The sequence below is a fragment of the Haplochromis burtoni genome, unplaced genomic scaffold, assembly GCF_018398535.1.
Source record: "Haplochromis burtoni strain Fernald_Lab_line unplaced genomic scaffold, NCSU_Asbu1 Contig_125, whole genome shotgun sequence".
Classification (NCBI taxonomy): Eukaryota; Metazoa; Chordata; class Actinopteri; order Cichliformes; family Cichlidae; genus Haplochromis; species Haplochromis burtoni.
The window spans coordinates 1259496-1280049 of NW_024582486.1; the positions used below are offsets into that span (position 1 = coordinate 1259496).

Below are 20554 nucleotides of genomic sequence, written 5' to 3' on the forward strand. Positions count from 1 at the left end.
GGGTCTTACTCTGAAATTCATCTCTGAGGCTGGAAGTGATCCAGCCTATTTTCTTAAAGCTGCACATATCACACATTTGCAATGTTGATATGTGCAGCTTCAAGACTTTTCACCCTACTCTGCATTACAACATAAACATGCTTGAGACATAAACAATTAAGCAAGTGTGTGTTTCATGCCTTCTAACCTTTCTAACACACTAATTTAATGATGTGATATAAAGTAAAGTAACATAATGCCAAGCTGTTATCTTCTTTTTTACCAAGTGCTTTGCATCATGCTTATTGTGTTTATGCAGATGTATTTCACATCATGAAATGAAACAACACACCAAAAAACACAGGATCAGCAACTTCCTACTACTTAAAACACACACACGCAAATAACAATAGGGAGCTTCTGTCAAACAAAGACCTTATGATGGCAACAAGAATTTTTTATAATAATAATAAAAATAATAATAATAAACAGATGAGCAATTTAAGATACACTTTATTATGCACCAGGGTTTCATAGATGAGAAACAATGGAGCCAAAAGTAGATGGAAAAAAACAAGAAACAGTGGACATGAGCGCCCTAAACCTGCATTCTTTCTAGTGGCCAGCAGGAGGAGAGGTCCGGGGTTAGTTATTTAGTTATTAAGCAGAAGATTTTAAGAACAGCATCCGCATATAGGAAAATTTTAACACAGAATTCCACTCACGCTGTTGGTGTTAATTAAACGGTTTGTAAAATTGTTACATACACTATAAGCTTCTAATATTTGTAGCTGACTTTTCTATTGAACTTTTTCATATTCTATAAAAAAAACAAAAAAAAACAACAACTTCCAGACAAAAAATAATATTAGGCTCATCACTTCACAAATCTGCGGCTGATTGGATAAGTAAGCCACACATGGACACATGCTGAGAAATGAACTTGCAGATAAAGAGGACAGAAATAGAATCAATCATGAGAGACTAATGTTTGTGTGGGTTACTGAGCTCTTAAACCAAGTTTCTGTCCCAGAAAGATGCCGTCCAAAGACACAAAACTGTTTGATCACTGCGTGTCTTTTAAAGACCAAAACCACATTTTTTTTTCAAGGTATGGAGCAGGAAAAGGACACTCAGAAACAGTCGGTTCTACAAATATGTCTCCTGCTGGCACAATTCTCCCCTCTTGGAGAGTTCATTGAATGATGAATGTTGTGTGTCTGTGTGAGTCTACATGTGCGCGCGCCCTCGCTCAGTATCACTGGCCACCTGACAACATAAAATCCCGCTCTAATGGCACACAACCTGTCTCAATGACAGACCCCTGGGTTCTTCTAATACACTGCTTAATAGACAATCTATGTTCCAGACCCTGCATGGGTCCATTTATGTGAGTGTGTCTGTGTGTGTGCGGCTTTTAAACAGTAATATGCTTTCTCCAACAATGTGGTGACCTGCCCTGTGGGTATTGTCTGTTGCTGGGTATTGTGTGTGTGTTTGTGTCAGATGCACAAAACCTGCTGACAGGTAATCAGCTGGGCCAAAGTATCACACTGGGGCATAATCGCAAGGTCACACACACAGACACACACAGGGGGGACAGTTATTACCCAACCTGAACAGCTTCACAGGTCGCCGTGATTGCACTGCCTCTTTGCGGTAATATAAAACTAACACACAGAGGCGAGAGCAGCTCACTATGAAACAACTTACTAATTAGGAGTAAAAGCTTCCTTTTATAATCTATTCTGATGCCATTCACTCCCTCCTTATTTACTTCAAATATGACTTTTCAAAAACATCACCTGCACCCTGTTCCTTCACAAACATCATTTTTAAGCTCTCGTAGTCTAATAATACGCTTTCCTTGACTGCTTTCCAGCTATTTTCTAAACTCAACAGAAGTCAAGGCAACACTGCTATTTAAGGAGGACTATAGAGCTGAATTAGTATATTCATACGGCTTCAAAACTCAGTGTCAACAAACCCAGGCAATCCTTTTCCATAACTGCAAACATGAATGCAGACATGCAGCCCCAATCAGACTTCAGAAGGCAATGAACTATGGCAGCGTGTGATTAAGATCTCTGCTTCACAAACACAGGTAGTGCTGCTTTTCCATTACATAAGTTGATGTGAGAGTTCTCATCAGCGAAGCAGAATGAGACAGACTTATGAAGACCATCTCCTCCTCGATTACATCGTCTCTGAGCAGATATTTTTAGAAGAGGATTAATTTTAATGGCTGAGATAAGAAGTAAGTTGTGGGTGGAGAAGGGACAAATAAATAAGTAAATAGGACATGCCGCAAAACAGGAGGCATCGGTGGTGGTGGTGGAGGGTAATGTGGCAGTTGTTGCGAGGCCCTGGGCAGATCCACTGATCTAGCAGAGATAGAGAGGCCTTTCATGTTTTCTCCCAGAGCTGGAGTGGTGTAAAAATCAAAGAGAAAACCAATGTTTGTCTTTAACGCCTCTCCCTCATGACCTTTCATAAAGGAACAGGTTGTCAGTTTAAATGCTGCATTTCTACTTTTTTTAGTTTCTAAAAAAAAAAATGGCCAAAAGGTGAATAGAAAAAGGATATAAATTAGATTAAAATTAAATGGGTTATGTAATTCCGATTTTTATTAAATTTAACTACAGACAGACCTTTTCATAGCAGAGATCTTTACCAATACTTGAATGCATCCAACTTTATAACAAGTATCATATCGTCTGCAATCATACCAGCATAATTGTTATGTAATAATATCATTATTATAGCAATACCATCCGTTTTTGTTCCCCAGTGTGCACAACAACGATCAAACCCAGGCATGTCTGAGAGTAAGAGCCTCATAACAGCCTTTGATGACAATTTAGGACCTAAAAAGGAGCCACTTCAACAACCTCTAACAAATCTCAGTACTTCAGGTCTCCACCCAGCAGTCCTTGTAAAATGTGAAAATATGCTTAATCCCACCACATTCTTGCAATCTCGCATGGTACAGCTCTGATGCTGGACAAGGGTCAGCATGGACATTCTCATACGCACCAAGGTGCAACAGGTTTGTTGGACTGTTGGCAACCCATGACTCTGTTGTTGGCTTATAGGATGTCCTCTCTTCTGCCATTTTACTTTTGGTAGGTACGACCCACATGTAGGGGTGGGCAGTGTAAACTGTATACGGTACAAACGATATGAATTTGGCCAACGGTAGAGATTTTGACAATACCGCTCTACCGTGATAGCGCATGTTGATGGTGTCATCAAGCTGCGCCTGTTTTGGCAGACCGTTGCGACGTCGGTCATATGCACCTGCAGTTGAATGTTAGCTGTTTTAATTTTTTCAGAAATCTCTCAGTCAGAACATGCTATATCATGTTTAGGTGGAAGCTAGCAAGCTAACTTCCTGCTAACTTTGGATGCCTGGATGTTAAACTTAATTGTTACATCTTGTAAAGCAGCAAAGCTGACCATTTTATTAAAGATTAAAGAATTTAGACAGTTTTTAACTCTCAGTGATGCCACAGTGTTCGTTAGACTTTGGGAGCTGAAGCAAATGGAGTTTTGGACCCAGATTACTTCCCGAGGCTCCTGACTATGGTAGCCATAATGCTCTGAAACCCCATCAAGCGGTGCAGCCATTCGTAGCTTACCAAAGTTGTACTAAAAGATTTGACAGATTTTTTTAGGATAAGGTGCACCAGATTATAAGGTGCACTGTCGATTTTTGAGAAAATTAAAGAATTTTAAGTGCACCTTATGGTGTGAAAAATACGGTTTACAGAAGAAAAGAATATATCGCAATATATATTGTTACTGCACATGCTTCAAATTACATTGCAATAAGGATTTTAGGCCATATCGCCCAGCCCTACCCACATGCAAACAAAAAACACCACTTGAAACCTCAGTAAGATGTTCTGATCGCTCTAATCAGAGCTGCACAGATACAGATGAAGATCCACTTCAAGAACTGAATGTTTATTTCCAGGTGTCATTGACTTTAATGTTGTGACTGATCAATTTATACTGAGTTTTTATACAGCCTATACTGAGTTTTCATATGATTATCATCAGTAAATAGAAGTCTCGGTGAAAGAAGTTGTATTTATCAACTTCACAAAACAATTCCAGTAAGATCGAGTTTTTTTTAAATAAACTGTAAGTGTTTATAGAGACACAATGTTTTGAAATAATTTTGTCTAAAGGCAAAGAAAGCCTTCCCTGTAAAAATCAACAAAAACAGGATTTTATTTTAATGTAAAGGAACCAATACAGTTAAACCTTTAAGCATTTTATTCACACGCATCAGCTGGTGGTATATACACATGATTTTGTATTCCAGTCTTTCATATGTTATAAGAACATCGCCTACAATGATGCGTTATTGAGAAGTGTGCAGAGCTGACCTTTGTAACATCACAAAACCACAACACAGCCGAGCTGCTTGTGAACAAAGCTGAAAAGAAAAAGCAGAAAATGGCACATCCCACCAAAAATACAACAATGCACAGGTAACATCCACCATATATGAAACTCTGAATATGCCAGCAGCAACTTTATAATGTGGTGTATGAGAATAGCTCCCACTGTGTGAAAAGCAGGACAAAGAATTATGCTGCATTGGCAGTCTGGGTCCTTGAATCCCTCTTCACTTTAGGAATGAGAACAGCTTCCACTGCGGTAAGGGTGAAAACAAAAACAAAAACAGGTTTCAATTACTGGCTCCCTGCTGCAGGTGTGGGAAAATATTTGTTTATTTAAGGTCAAGGTAAAAAGGAGAAAATCTGTGTGTAAATCAAGTGTAACTGGCTCACTTAGAGAGCACTCACTGCCACACCGACACACGAACAGACGTTACATGAAGAGGAAGTCATAGACAATAACTCTCTGCCTTGCTTTTTAGACTAGCTCAACTGATCCTTTGTATCTGTTTTCTGAAAAAAGTAAATAACACAGTTTTACTCTTAATTAATAGAGCACCAATTCAGTGCACTCACTGTATTGTCATCAGGGTCATTCAGTGTCAATTGACCAAATGCTTACAGCTTGACCATCTCTGATTTCGTTGATCTTGATGCTTTGATGTACAGTAAGATAGTGAAATAAAATTATAGTAAATGCATTTAATCTCATGTGGTGTTTTATTATTTCTGCAGCAAAAGACTGTTACTTTATGGTAGATCTGAGAGGTCAAACAGACTGCAAATTAAGAACGCACTAGCAAATCAAAATACACAAAAGATGCTGAATAAAACAACAAAATTAGAAAAGTAGAAAAAAGGCTCACAAAACACAACAGAAGTGCTTCTACGGACACAATAATGTGATGGACCAGTGTGGAAGTGACAAAAATCAAAAAAATGCAAAGGATTGCCCTGAGACACGCTTATAAGAAGCAGAAGGTTCTTTAACTTTTGTGGGTTTTTTCTATTTCTGTTGTGTTTTTGCTTCCTGTATATTGCAGTACATTTAGCCTCTCAGGGTCACCATAGTACAAGTGCATATATAATTTAGCCAAGTCCAAAATACATATTACAAAATAATCTGGACAAGGCAGGAAGTAGGAACTTATGAACTAGGTTCACACAAGGGAACCTGGAACTCACAGAGAACAGGGCAAGAGTGATGCAGCCTAGAGGGACAATGCGACAAAGGGCAAGGGAAAGATGAGACAAAATATACACACACAGGATAATGTGGGGACAGACCACAGATGGAACGTAGAACAGAACCAAAAAACAGAACAATGAGTCCAAGTCCAAACAAACAGAAAGACTGGTAAGTCAGGAGGACAATTTCCTGAGGTGAAGCCAATCAGGAGGCCAGCTGGGTGGCCAACGACTGAGATGGAGGCTTTTGTTATTGCCTGTAAACAAAAATATAAATAACTCAAATATTCATATTGGGAAAGTGACACAGAACACTTTCATAAGTTCTGATACTACCAGACACCAAATCTTTCAATGAAAGTGAAATTGAAGTTGTTAGATGCAATTTTTTTTAATTACAATGTTTTTGCAGGATACTCTTTCCCCCCCACCAATTTCCTAGGTTAATGTCTTTGTAATATTCAAATCAGATGAACGGTCTCAAAGTACCATTTTATGGTACTGGGTACATGTCATATATGGCGATCTGTGCTACACATTTCAACAGCTTTTCAAAAATTCTAGTGTAGGCTGTACTGTCAAATTTTCAAGCAAATTCAAGCTCCCACAATTTTATGCAGAATTTCAATTACACTTTTGAAATTCCATAGTCCTAAAGTCACAGTTTGGCCTAAAACACTTCAATGACATACCTTTAGTAGGTTGTACTAACTAATATGGAATGACCCATTATTATAATTGGCTATAGGTTAACAACTGTATAAGTTGTTTTTTTTATGTTGTTACTATATCATATGACTATAATTTGTAAGTGGACACAGCAGAAGTCAAAAAGAAAAACAGATCACAAAGCGTATAAAAATGTACTTTAAGAAGTGATTTGAAGGAAGTCAATGATTTATGCAGCTTCATTTCCTTTGGTATGCTGTACCAAAGTCTAGGGGCCCTGATGGCAAAAGCAGAACCATCTTTAGATTTAAGCCTAATCCTTGAAACACCCTGAAGGGCCAAACCTAATTACCTAAGGCCTCGAATTAGCTCAAAGGAATCAACTTTTATTCCATTTAGCTTGGGGCCAAACTCATATGTATGAGCAGAAATCTGTGCCATCAGAAACTGAATTTGAATAAGTTAAATTTAAATTGCTTGGATTGAATCTGAATTGTAACTTGAATAAGTGCTTTTAAAAAACTGAATACGAATTAGCCTAATTTGAAATTCAATTTATTGGTTTGAAAATGATCATCACTAAATTGAAATTGAATTTTATTTTTGAAAATGAATTCATTTGCTTTGAAACTGTATTTCATCCTTTAAAAATTTAGCTCTCAAATAATTTCAGATTCACTTCTCACCATTCAGTTTCAAACGTAGTTCCAAAATTCAGTTTTTTGGGACTTACATCCGGTTCCGGTTCAAGAGTAATGAGCGCAGATTAATAGAACTACGTTTTACTAGCGGACCGAAAGTGTTACTGACGGGAATCTACAGCGTCTTGAGCTGAATTAAGACTTCAGAAGTCATTCGTCATGTCGAATGACCAGCGGATAAACTCTCAGGTTGGTAATAAATGTATTACATGTATAAGAACAAGCGTCATGTTAACAAATGATAGCCGCACAGTAACTTTTATGCTTATTGTAGCTGTTAGCTAAAAACGCTAATTCAGCGTAGTTTCCCCTGAATTCATCTTTGACAAACAAATATGATCAACTGTTTCTAGTAGAATTCCAAAGTTGTCATCTTGGACCCTCTCAGAGCCCTGTATGCTTGCAGAGACCCCTACAGTAGGGAAACATGCAAACCGGTGTCCAAACCTTTGTATTTTAGCTTTATTTATGTCTTACACAGCATCCCAACTCTTTAGCTAACTTAATAACTTTAGCTAAAGTGAATAGTTAGTCTAATTCATTAGTGCAGCATTACTGGATCACCTCTGTTTGAAATGATATAATATGATATACAACTATCACTGAAACAGCAAACTTTGTAAGTTTATCTCTTTATAAGAGATCAGGAAAATAGCAGAGAAGGACTCAGTAGAGCAGGAGCTGGTTGATATGATGCCATCTGTAAAAAAAAAAAGATTCCAAGGGAGGAAAAAAAAAAGCAGAGATGACCTGTAGCTATGATTCTCTTGTAACTGTTACTCGTAGCACTGATCAAAAAAAGTTGCCTCAGGTTACTTTAAAAAGGGGTGTCTGATATGACTGCAGGTTGTTTCCACTCATGTCTAAATCTGTATTTCACGTTTGTTAGGTACAGCTGGCAGAAAGATAAACTCCATGCTATGCAGGACTTTGTTAGGTTGTCCATTGTTGGTGCAGGGGATTCGATGAAGGGTCACGTTTGACTATGATTATCAGTACTAGCAGCAGCAGCATTTGAGGTAGCATGAAAGGATTAGGAGCCGGATTAGGATTACTGTACAGACCAGCATCATCCATGTGCTCTGATGTGATGCCACTGACACTATGAGAAGCACTTATGGAATAATTACAACGCATTAGTGTGGCTTGGATGTATAAATATGACTTGTAACATGGTTACATCCAGACAGACAGACAGCTTCTCCTGTTTATATTTAGATCATTTTATGGTTGTATCAACTTCTGCCAGGTTTAATCATGACAGGTGTTGAAGTGACAAAGGTACATTCGTGCATACTGTGAGGCACACTCATACCGTCTCTCTCTCTCACACACACACACGCATGCACGCACGCACACACACACAGCTCCACAGACATGACAGGCTGAAGATGCATTTCTAATTAATTGCTGACACTGTCATTTATCCCTCTCCTCATTAAAAGGACATGATTTATTGTCAGATCAGCTACCAAGGGAATTAAATTTTATCATCCTTTCATTTTAAACTGTGTGCGTGTCTCGGTGTGTGTGTGTATGTGTGTCTCAGTGTGTGTTTGCTTCTGTTTTTACAGCAGAGGGCAGATCAGAGGGAGTTTTAAGGCTATGATATATGACCGGCATTATGAGGAAATGTACCAGATGGGTAATACTGTGTACGATTATGACAATTACAACTGAAGAGTACTTTTTCATTGCACTTTTTCTTGCTTGTGAACCCATTCCTTTTACAGAGTGATTTTATGATCTGTTCTGCTGGTAAAACATTTAACTCATCTGCTGTGCTTCTACAGAACGGAACAATGAAAATATTGTGGTAACTCCTGCAAGGGATTAAGAGCAAGCTGCGTTACGTAAGACGTCCAACAAAAAACAAATACTTTTTTTTTAAGGACGGAACCATTAGTGCTGACTGAAAGGTTTCTCACCAAGTTGTTTGTATGTGCGTGTGCGCGCGTGTGCATGTGTAAAGCAGTTTCCAAAACCTACTATGCAGGTGTGCAGTGTTGTTTTCAGTATTTTCTGATGTAAAACTGAGTTAAATTTTGGTTGCAGAAGAATAGTTACTGGTGTCAGTAGTCACACACATCACTCTTTATGTAGCTGTAATGCACAGCAGGTAACCTCGGCTTTGTAGGCATTAAGTAATAACAAACTCATAGAAGAAAAATACCATGACGACAGAATGGAGACCACCTGAGTGGATACCAACAAAATTAATATTCCCAAACTATACCTGAATATATTTATAACTGCAGGTATGAATTACTGTCACTCATTGAATTCGAGACCCCATAAATTGGCAGATTAAGGTTTTCTGAGTACTCCGTGACCAACACTCTGCTGTCTCATTAACTGCAGACCCCCAAACGTCTAGCGTTAACCTCAACACAAAACCTCTGTACTCTGAGCTTTGTGTCATGGGCTTCCATGTTGGAGCAGTTCCTGTAAGTAGAATGTTTCTATACTGCTTTTCTACTCTGAGCACTAGAAACTGACAGTACATTACTATAGTCATATTTTGTCACACACATCATCTGGAGACAAGTAAGGTACAGGCGCAATTTGCTTTTCATGATTCCTACAAATCAGTCTGCTTGTTAAAAGCACCTGCCTAATATTTGGCAGGTCAGCTTTCTGCTTCAAAAATAACTTGCTGGCATGGCATAGACTTGCCAAGACTTGTGAAGAGCAACATGAACATGTATCAGCATAAATGCCAGGAAAAAAGGTTTCCCACCTGAACGGCAAACCCAGAGCCTCTTGCAGCCATCTTAGACTGAAAAAACCCAAACAAAGCTTTATTCATTATCCCACCTCTAAAGACACGTCGTTATCACAAAATAATCAATGCTACTTTTTCACCACTCACTGGTTTTATTGTCGTGGCTGGCTGATACACAAAAAAATGTTCAGATTTTCCAAAAAAACCCATTTCAAATTGTTTAACTTACATATTTAACTTACATATTCAACAATGCACATAAGCTGTTATCGTTTAAATTCAAAGTAAAGGAAAGTATGACATAAATGTACCCTTAGTAAATTCTATTTTGTCATGGTTCAGTAGTGTGGATCCTAATGCACGATTCAACAAGATCACAGTTTTTGTGGGCCGATCGTGGCTCAAGATGATGAATGGATGTGTAAAGCGCTTTGGGGTCCTTAGTGACTAGTAAAGCACTATACAAATACAGGCCATTTTTACCATTTTTGTGCTGGCATTCCAAAGGAAAAAACCCCCAAAAGCATCTGAGGAACAACTTAGAGAAAAACAGGGCAATGGAATACACTACCATGGGAAGAACAGCAGAGACTTCTAAAATAAATACACACCAGGTAATATAGGGGGGGGGACACAGCTGTAACAAATCACGTCAATCAACTAAGCAGAGAAGCTAAAACTCAGAACGAAGTACATGAAACACAGGACTATCATAATAAAACAGGAACTAACACATACCCTGAGACCCAGACTAAGGCTTATGAACTTGATACAGGTGATAAACAAGCACAGTGACCAGATAGAAGTAAGAGAATGAAAGAGGAAACCAGACAACCATGCAAACAGGAGACAGAGAGACCAGACAGAAAGGGGGGCATGACTGGGAACACAGAAAGGGATCACAAAAGACGATACCTAAATATTGCATAACCAAAAAGATAAACTATAATACAAACAGAGGATATAATAAATGGCAAAGAAATATAGAAGCCTGACTAAAATTGCAAAAGAGCCAAATTAAAACAAGTGACCCTCAAAACCATAAGGATTCACTAAATCCACAGAGAAACACAAAGCCTTGGGTTCAAGACCCAGAAAGCATGACACATTTTACACGAGTGAATTTAAAGAAGTGTTTCTTGTTACGCATTGAAACCAACTTGAATGTGCCACCTCATGCTCAGACATGTAAATCCACAGATTTAATATGCATATCTACACATCACATAACATGCATAGCTGAAATATCAGGGACTCTGACTTGATCAGTCCTGCAAGCAGGAACCTGGCACAACACATGTTCACGCAAACAAAAGACTCCTCCACAAAAATACAATCCCGGCGCCAGCTTTAATGCATCTCTGTAAATCCTGCTGAGGTCAAATGGTCTGTGATGACTCGCTGCACAAGGACCAGTCCACAGCTCCGAAAAGATTCAGACACATCTAAACACTGCCACAGGTGTTCTTATTAATTTAATTAAAATGACAATAAAAATGTCTTCATAGATATGACATGAATAATCAACACAAAACAGCTGATAACCTAACAGTGGAGAGTGGCAAAGGCTGAATGAACACTGGTTCCACTGAAATATTTTTTCTTGTCCTACTCCTGAAATTAAGTGAAATATGTGAATGTTTGCATTTAATATTCACTTTTCAATGCCAATATTTTCTGACACTGATAGCAAGCCTATAGGAAACCTCCAAAACAACAGCACCCTGTCTACAGGGAAATGCTAAACAACTCAGCCCAACACTGGCACAAAAATAGTCCCAAATGCCATTCTACTTTATGCAAATTAGCCAACTGGTATCGTCATACAAACAGCTCAGCAAGAGAAAACAACCTCATGCAAACATTTTAAAAAATAGATGGATTCTATTGCATGCAGTGGTTAGATGTTACAATATAAGGCAGTAGCAGTAAATAGAGAGAAGACTTCAGCCTCTGTTGGACATATTAGCACAAGCAGCAAACAAAAACCTACCTGTGGATGCAGCCAACTGACATTAGCAGATGAACCTTTTTCGTAGAGTGGGAAAGGCGTGAGTTGTCCGGTGCAACTCTTCCTATTGGAAACGAGCAAAGGAAAAGTATTTATGTTTATGAAAGTAACTATTATAAAACCAAAAACAACTTTTAGCAAGTTTGCTTACTTTCATGGTAAATGAGTGCCAGGTATTCACACCCACTGTTAAGCAGTCAGCAGGTAAGAGAACAGCCGAACGGTGGGCGGGGCATAACAATTTAAGTATATAAAAAAAGAGCATTGAGGCACGGGCAGTGTGCCACATGAAGGAACCAGCTCTAAAAATGTCCTTTTAGCAAATTGCAGTTCATTTTCCAGCCACTATGATAGACTCACCTGCTAGTGCAAACATTTTCTTGGCAGCAACTATTGTATTTAGGCACGTTGACATGGTCAAGATAATCTGCTGGCCTTCTGACCAAGCTGACTCTGAATGTGGTTGTTTGTTCCAGAAGGGCCAGACTGAGTGTTTTGGGAACAACTGATCTACTCTGATTTTCTAACACAACCATATCTGGGATTTAAAAGAAATATATCCAGTAGGGGTGGGCGATATAAACGATATACTATAGAAACGATATAAATTTGACCAACGATAGAGATTTTGATCTATCGCGATAGCGCATGTTGATGATGTCATCAAGCTGTGCCTGTTTTGGTCGAAAGCATCGCAGCGGCTACAATCAAATTATGCCGGTGAACAGATGTTAACAGAGATGATATGGGGAAAGCCAAAAACTGCGCTTCCTCCACTTCTGTAACATTGATTCATTAATATTGAATTCTCTCTCAGCTCTTCTATTCCCATATTGTTGCAGTATATTAATAACTAACCTCTTATTGTGGATGAATAATCTCAGTTGTTCTCCTGACTGAAGTTTGCCCCGTGTATAGCATCCTGCTATTAGATTGCATTTGTCCCTAACCACCAGAATCCCTCACGTTAACTTTTATCGAGTGGAAAAAAAGTTGGCGTTCATCCTCCAGCTTCACTGTGCTAATGTTATGCTAACATAGCTGTGTTGCTAGCAATCACGTAGCACAACATTATATACCAGGTAGTCTAACTTCATTAACCCTGCAAACGCCACTGCTGTTTAGTTGTCTGTCTTCATTTATGTTGGAAGTGGTAGCAGAGCTGTACGTTTTAATTAGTTTCAAAAATCTCTCAGAACATGGTATGTCATGTTTAGGTGGAAACTAGCGAGCTAACTTCCTGTTAACTTGTAACTCCGTTAAATTTAATAACTTCTGTTTTCATGGATGTTAAACTTAATTGTTGCACCTGGTAAAGCAGCAACGCTGATGATTTTATTAAAGATGAAATAATTTAGACCGTTTTTAACTCTCAGTGTTCGTTTGACTTTGGGACCTGAAGCCGATGGAGTTTTGGACCCAGATGACTCCGCGAAGCTCCTCACCACAGCAGCCATAATGCTCTGACAATCCATCAAGCAGTGCGGCTTACCAAAGTTGTACTAAAACATTTTTAACAGATTTTTGCATGCCAAGATCGGTTCGAGGTTAGTAAGCACAACCAGAATTCATACATAAGGCACACTCTCGATTTTTGAGAAAATTAAAGGATTTTAAGTGTGCCTTATAGTGTGGAAAATATGTTATACCGAAGAAAAGAATATATCGCGATATATATCGTTACCGCACGTGCTTCAAATTATACCATGATATGGATTTTAGGCCATATCGCCCAGCCCTAATATCCAAATACCTTAAAAAAAAAAAGAAAAAAGGCTACATTTCACTGTGTGTTATACTTGTATAACTATGCATGTGACAAATAAAGAACCTTGAACCTTGAACAGTGAACGGCAGTTCTCTGAGTTTTGATTGTTAATGTACTGACAATGAAGTACAACTTTTTCAAACTCTATCTTCTCTATATCATGGTCAACATGTTGACCAAGGATGGTTAACAGGAGAAAACCTTTCTGGTACAATGATAAACCACAGAAACTCATTTACTTGCTAATGCTAGCTGGAGCTTGCAAGGAAGCGCAGATCGTAACTGATCTCAGAGCTGTGAAAGCAGGGCCAGTGGCAGCATGCCTGCTGTCTTGGTTTCCCTTAGTTTACTGTCAAAGACATGAATGTTATCTACAATGGCCATGCGCAAACCACCAGTCACCCTGTTCCAATCAGTGTTAAGGTGAGACGGGCACACCTTCAGAGACACCTTGCTATGAGATTGAAATAAGCGTAGCTTTGAGGGGCAAAAAAACAAGTGAACAGATGCACATATTAAATGAGATGAGTTTTTAATTCATGGTTTGTCCTGAAGAAATATTACTGTGAGGTGTACCAACCAAATGGCCAGTGAGTGTAACAGGCTGACTTGTGGAAAACCAACCAAACTGCAAAAAAATGTTATAAGGAAAAACTTTTTCATACTTATTTTATAAACCAACACTTTTTTGTAAAACGGTTTGTAAAAAGTTTTCTTCTTGAAAACCAGAAATGAGGTATCATGAAATTAAAAAATTCAAGTGTAATTATATGAGTATGCATGTAAGTGGAGCTGTAGAAAATCTGTACTGTTTAGGAAACTTTCATCTGCAAACTCTGCCAGGTAAATGCCACCAACAATGTTATGTCAATATCAAATAGATGCATGCATTCACATTTTTTTTCTATAAATTTTGACTAAATTCATTTTTCAAAGCTTAAGATTTCTGTTTTAATCCTCTGCAAATACGTTAAACATAACAATATAACAGAATTACACAACACAGACCATACTTTCATTACTGGGGTTTATTAGAATGGCACTACTAAAATGAACACAAACATGAAAAAGATTGGTTCAAACCAGCAGTTGTCAGTTAAAAAAAAAAAATCAGAGACTTCTGAACACTATAGTAAAATGTGTTTTGACTGAGTTGTGATGTAGACAGTTTATTCGCATTTGTTGAAACCATGTGCACTGTGGAGGAGCAGAATGAGCACATGAGAACAGAAAGGGCCTCCAGCAGGCCACTAGTGTGAATGTCTCTGACCAAAGATTAAGAGACAGACTTCATGAAGGTGGCTGGGGCCTGACATCCTCCAGTGGGCCCTGTGCGTATTACCTGGCACCTTTTAGCATTCGCCATAGAATACCAGAATTGCCACTAGCCTTGTGCTTTTCAGTGATGAGAGCAGGTACACACATTAAAGGGTAAATGGTAAACTGACTGGATCTTATATAGCACTTTTTTTCTATGCTCTTTCTATTTAACATTCACACACATTCATACTCTGATAGAGAGCAATTTGGTGTTCGTATCTTGCAAAAGGCTGCCCAGCCAAAGATATCTGGCATGCACACTGGAGCAGATAGGGATCGAAACACCAAGCTTCCAGTTAGTAGGTGACCATGAGTAAACATATCCAGGATGATTTTTCTTTTTCATTGAGATCACAGACACTGTGACACCGACTTTTGCTAATTATTTCTTCCACACACATTTTTATTACAAAATGATATGAAGAAGAAAATCTTCACACACACAATAGAAAATATGTTGTTCTGCTCTAGAAAATCTGTCACATTTGATTGTTTCTTTAACTCAACATGGAAGCTATGTTTTTACCCAAACAGATGACTCGTGACTGCAAAGCAGTATAAAAATTGTTTCCCGTATATGATTGAAAAAGTGAATTGAAGCCATTTCAGCTCACAGGCACCGGCCACATTTCACTCCATCCACACTTCTGCCCTGCCGGCTCTCTGCCATCTGGCTGTGATAGACCCGTGAGTCCACAGTGGGCTAATGGTTTGGGAACCCTGGCATGGGAAAGGGCCTGGCAAAAGCTTCAACACGGTGGCGCAGATCTGCGATGCGAGCCACCGTTTCTGGGTCCTGAAGAAGGAAGTTCTTGAAGTCCTGGAGCTTTCCTGCAAACAACAACAGAAAAGAGAAATGCTCAGATGTTTATTCTTAGCTTCCTCTGTTTCACTACCACTGGGCATTTTGTCTTCTCTCATGCAGCAATTTTAAAGACCGTGCACTATAATTGACTTTATAAATTCACTAATGCTATTACAGTTAATAATGAACAGTTTCAAACTGTGCTTTGGTAAAAAGAGTTTAAACATGTTTTAGGCATCCACTGAGCTACAGATTAATCTGCCCCCCTCCTCACAGCAGGCTCACCTGTCTTTTTCTTGACATCCAAGGCAATCTTGAAACCCTCATCCATGAACTCGACAACTTGCACAAAGTCAGCTTCTTTGAACTGTCTCGAGGTCAGGGCTGGAGCACCTGACAGAGAAGAACACATCACTCAGGTTGAAATAGACTATGAACTATATGCTTCCTTTTCTGCTTTTCCAGTTTTACGTTTTTTAAATTCTTGTTCTTGCTTTTTTTCTGCTAATTTGGCCATATAGTGTTTAAAAATAGTATAGACTTGGAGCTTCTTAAAAGGTCAGTAATTAATCTATACAGATTTGACTACACAAATACTAATGGCTGCCACAGTGCAGGACAAAAGAGAAAGTAATAAGTGCAGTGCATTGGATTACAGGTACGAAATATTGCCTTAAGATAATGCTAAAAATGAGGGAGTGTAGATGAGAAGCTCTTGAACTTCCTGGAAGATGATTAAAAAGCCAAACAAGTTTAATTAATCATGAACAGCTCAGTGCTTGTGGCTTAATTTGTGGCTGACTAATTTCCATAGGCAGAACTACATTTTTAAAAAAGCAACACAGATTAATTGAAGAAGGTGGTGAATGTAAAATAAATCTGACAAAAAAAACTTTATAACATTGCTGAACAACTGATCGGTTTCTTTTAACATTCAAAATGAATATACAGGGAAGCGCATGGTTTCACAACACCCCTGGTGTGTGTTCGGCCAAACACAGTGTGATGTGAAGCTGCTTCTTACCTAGTCTGAGGCCACCAGGCGCCAGGGCGCTCTTGTCTCCAGGGCAGGCAGTCTTATTGGTGGAGATTGACGCAAGCTCAAGTAACCTCTCAGTCCGAGCCCCGTCAACATCCCTGGGCCGCAGGTCCACGAGGACCAGGTGGGTGTCGGTCCCACCTGGAATTTTTAACGAGGACAGAAGCATGTTGTTTTGTAGACACACAAACCTCGCTGTGAAGCATTTGATCACAGCACCTTGTCACACCAATGTATGAAACACAGATATTAGATTTAGCTTAAGAAGGAGTACTGCTTGACATTTTCTCCTCTTTTATGTGCTTATCTGATTCATGCTATTTATACATTTCACAACGCTGAAACCAAAAAAGCCAAATTAGATTTTGTTCATTTAATAAGATTTAAGTGTGAAGGAGACAAATAGATCATTTATTTGGATCCCTGTTAGCTTCCACTCTTGTGGAAGCTAACAGTAACAGTAAATGCACATGTTCCTGGAATACAGGCCGTCAAAATGCACTTTTTTAAGTAGGACACGTAAAAGTCTAACCAATAATAGTGACAACCACCAAAGGTATTATAAATATCTTTATTCTAGACATAATAAACCAAAAAACCCACAATAATCCGAGCTGCTGGATGACTGTGTGAGGCAGTTTTTTGTTTTCCTTTTGTTTTCTTTCTTTGTTTTTTAAGTGAGGACTCACTTAATTGCTGTTATTTAGGACATGAGTGGATAATTATGTGTTCAGAGTATCAATGGAAGTACCTGATAATGTTGCTTTCTTTAAAAACATGGATAAGTCATTACACAACCTGTCAGCTAGTTTACCTTGCCTGGGCTGCAGGATTTGCTCATTAGTTCACAAATTTGTTGGTTATGGACAAGATGACTTTTATACTGATACTTTTTTATCTTGGTGCTCCTTACATCAACTATACAAAGGCAGCTCTCCACAGCACTTCATTTAATAGTTAAACATTATGAAAATCTATCAGAGTAGCCCATGTGCAACTGTGTGTAATTCTACTACTCTGGAATTATCATTTACAAGTTCATAATGTACAGAGTTCAATTTTCAAGATGGCTGACCATTAAAATAGAGAACTCTACAACATAAATCTCAAAAATCACCCCCAAAGAGAATGACAGTGAGGAGATTAATGGGATAGAGTAAATCACAGGCCAAGCGTGTTCTGGACTGCGTTTTCTTTTTTCTTTTTTTGCTTGTTTGTTTTCTTAAGCAAACATTATGTCTGAAGAATGCTGATAATTAGACAACATTTAGGAACTGACAGCATTATTTATAACCTGTGGTGGAACAAGAATATTTTAGGCCTCTTCCCACTTTGTTAATGACGCTCTCCATTAGCTGAGACTATGGAAGGTAGTTGTACAGTGTACCTCCTAGTAATTAGATCGTATGAACTTATTCTAGCTTTGTACTGAGAAAATGCAACTGGGATATGTTAACTAATTAGATTCCACTTCCAGTTTACAAACGTTATAAGATAAGATATTATTAGTCTCTGTGATAGTTTGTCACCTGAAGGGAACTTAATCAGGAAAGTCAGACAGGAATTGTCTTTAACAGTTGAAACTAAGTCAACCAACATTTGTATAGGGTTTGTAAAAGCACTGAATTTGTGTTTTACTGGTACGGTCTTTCACTCTTTCCAGTTATTTGGCTAAAACATTTACTAAGGGATTAAAGAAGGGTGTATGTACACACTGCAGAGTAAGCACAGGACAAGTCTGTATTTTTAGAGTATCAATTGAAGGCTATACATCAAAAAACAGCTGAGGCCAGCGTATTGGATTCAGTACAAGATTCAGGCATTTGCTCACAACCGCAAAGTGACCACTTTCATCTGATTTTATTTTCTTGACTGACAAGGCAGGCGCAGCGACATTAGCCTATTTGCACATCATGAATTTAAATGGATTTGTGCTTTTTTTCTTGCTGTGTAATTTGCATTTTGTTACAGGACATTTTATGTGAATTTTCAGTGTTAAATGCTCTGTGCTGAGTCTGTGACTTGGAAAATAAAGAATTGAGTAAATACACACTAGATTACCTGATACCAGAGTGTAGCCTTTGCTGAGAAGAGCTGCAGCCATAGCCTTGGCATTCTTTAGCACCTGGTCAACATACTTCTTAAACAGGGGCGACTGTGCCTGGACACACAGAACCAAAACCATACAGTAAGTTTATCATTTGGCTATCAAAAATAGATACAGACATCAAGAAACTGTATGATGTAACTGCATCATGTCTAAAGTTTTATTAACAAAAACTAATGTTATATGCATCTTGTGACAGAACAGATTACTTCCCCTCTGCTGACTGAAGTTTATGCAACATGTTCTTAAGGTTGTGCAGACCTGTCTGAGTGCCACTGCTACAGCAGCAATGGCATGGTTATGAGGTCCACCCTGCAGGGAGGGGAAGACAGAAAAGTTGACCTTGTCCTCGAGGTCGTACATGATTTCCTTTCCCTTTTTGTCAACTGAGCGAACACCCTTCCGATAGAAGATGAGACCAGCCCTGGACAGAACAGAATCTTTTACTGATGAAGCACTTTTACTATTCTCTAAAAACCAAACCAGGTTTGCTTCTCAGTAATTTGATTTTTGTTCCCACCCGTGTCTCTTACAGTTTGACCTTACCTTGCTCCACGGAGGGACTTGTGCGTGGTGGAGGTGACCAGGTCGGCATGTTCAAAGGGCGAGGGGATGGCTTTGGCTGCCACCAGGCCAGTAATATGAGCCATGTCAGCAAGCAGGTAGGCATTGATGTTGGTGCACAGCTGGAAGAAAAAGAGGCAGGATGAGGAAACAGTTATAAAATTAAGACCAACATGTATACACATGTGGCAGGAAAGTTCCAGTTTTTTTCAATACAAGATCAATATGACAAAGACCAAAGAATTGATTGTGGACTTTATGAGGATCAGGAAACATGTGACCCCTGTTTCAATAATGGAGGTCGATGTGGACATTGTGGAGAACTATAAATACCTGAGAGTACACACCGACAATAAACTGGACTGGGTTAAAAACACCACTGCGCTCTACAAGAAGGGCCAGAGTCGTCTGTATTTTCTGAGGCGGCTGACGTCTTTGAAGATCTGTCAGAAATGCTCAGAATTTTCTATGTCTGTTGTGGCTGCTGCCATCCTCTATGCTGTTGCATGGTGGGGCAGCAGGTTGAGGGTCGCAGATGCCAACAAATTCAATATACTGATCTGAAAGGACAATAATGTTGTGGGGATGGAGCTGGACTCCCTTAAGGTGGTGTCGGAGAGCCGAATTTTGTTGAAAGTAAGGACAATGCTGGGCAATACCTCCCGCCCACTCATCTGTGCTGACCAGTCACAGGAGCAGTGTTAAGTGAGAGACTAAGATCACCCAAATGCACCACTGAAAGACACAGGGAATCAGTCTCACTGTACAACTCCTCCATCTAATACACAGTGCAATAGTTATACCCTTAATATTTGCACACCCTCTACTGTGAAAATAACAAAAATAACAACGTTTTACCTAATAAAGTTTCACCTACTAACAGGAAGGTTGGTGGTTCGATCCCAGGTCTGCTCCAGTTGGGCAAGATACTAACCTCCATGTTTTCTCCGATCAGAGTATGAATACTCCATTGGTGTATGAATGCGTGTGTGAATGTTACAAAGGAAGCATTTAGTAACAGCTTAGAAAAAGTGCTTGTGTGAAAGGGTGTGAATGAACAAGTTGTGTAAAGTGCTTTGAGTGCTCAGATAGAGTAGAAAAGCGCTATAGAAGGACCAGTCCATTTACCATTTAGATACAGCCACTTAAAATAGCATCCTCACAGGACAGGACCATGATGGATACCTAGTGGATTCTTGACCAATTGATCCGTGACTGCAATGATATCCCCCGCTGCCAGGAATGTTAACCCCCCCAAGGAGCATT

The 20554-nt window shown here is 39.0% G+C and overlaps 1 protein-coding gene across 2 annotated transcripts in view; it reads right to left on the reverse strand.

Moving 5' to 3' along the window:
- LOC102303868 (serine hydroxymethyltransferase 2 (mitochondrial)) overlaps nt 1-20554 on the reverse strand; it is a 97787-nt gene that overhangs the window by 57509 nt on the left and 19724 nt on the right. The window contains exons 7-12 of one of the 2 annotated variants that reach the window (XM_005929704.2): nt 19271-19410; nt 18986-19148; nt 18679-18778; nt 16603-16758; nt 15864-15971; nt 15119-15604 (exon numbers count right to left, since the gene is read on the reverse strand). In XM_005929704.2, the coding sequence (XP_005929766.1) occupies nt 15477-15604; nt 15864-15971; nt 16603-16758; nt 18679-18778; nt 18986-19148; nt 19271-19410 (795 nt within the window). In that variant the 3' untranslated portion in view covers nt 15119-15476. Of the gene's footprint in view, nt 1-11667; nt 11750-15118; nt 15605-15863; nt 15972-16602; nt 16759-18678; nt 18779-18985; nt 19149-19270; nt 19411-20554 lie in introns of those variants that run through there. The other variant, XR_006054754.1, reaches the window with a different exon arrangement.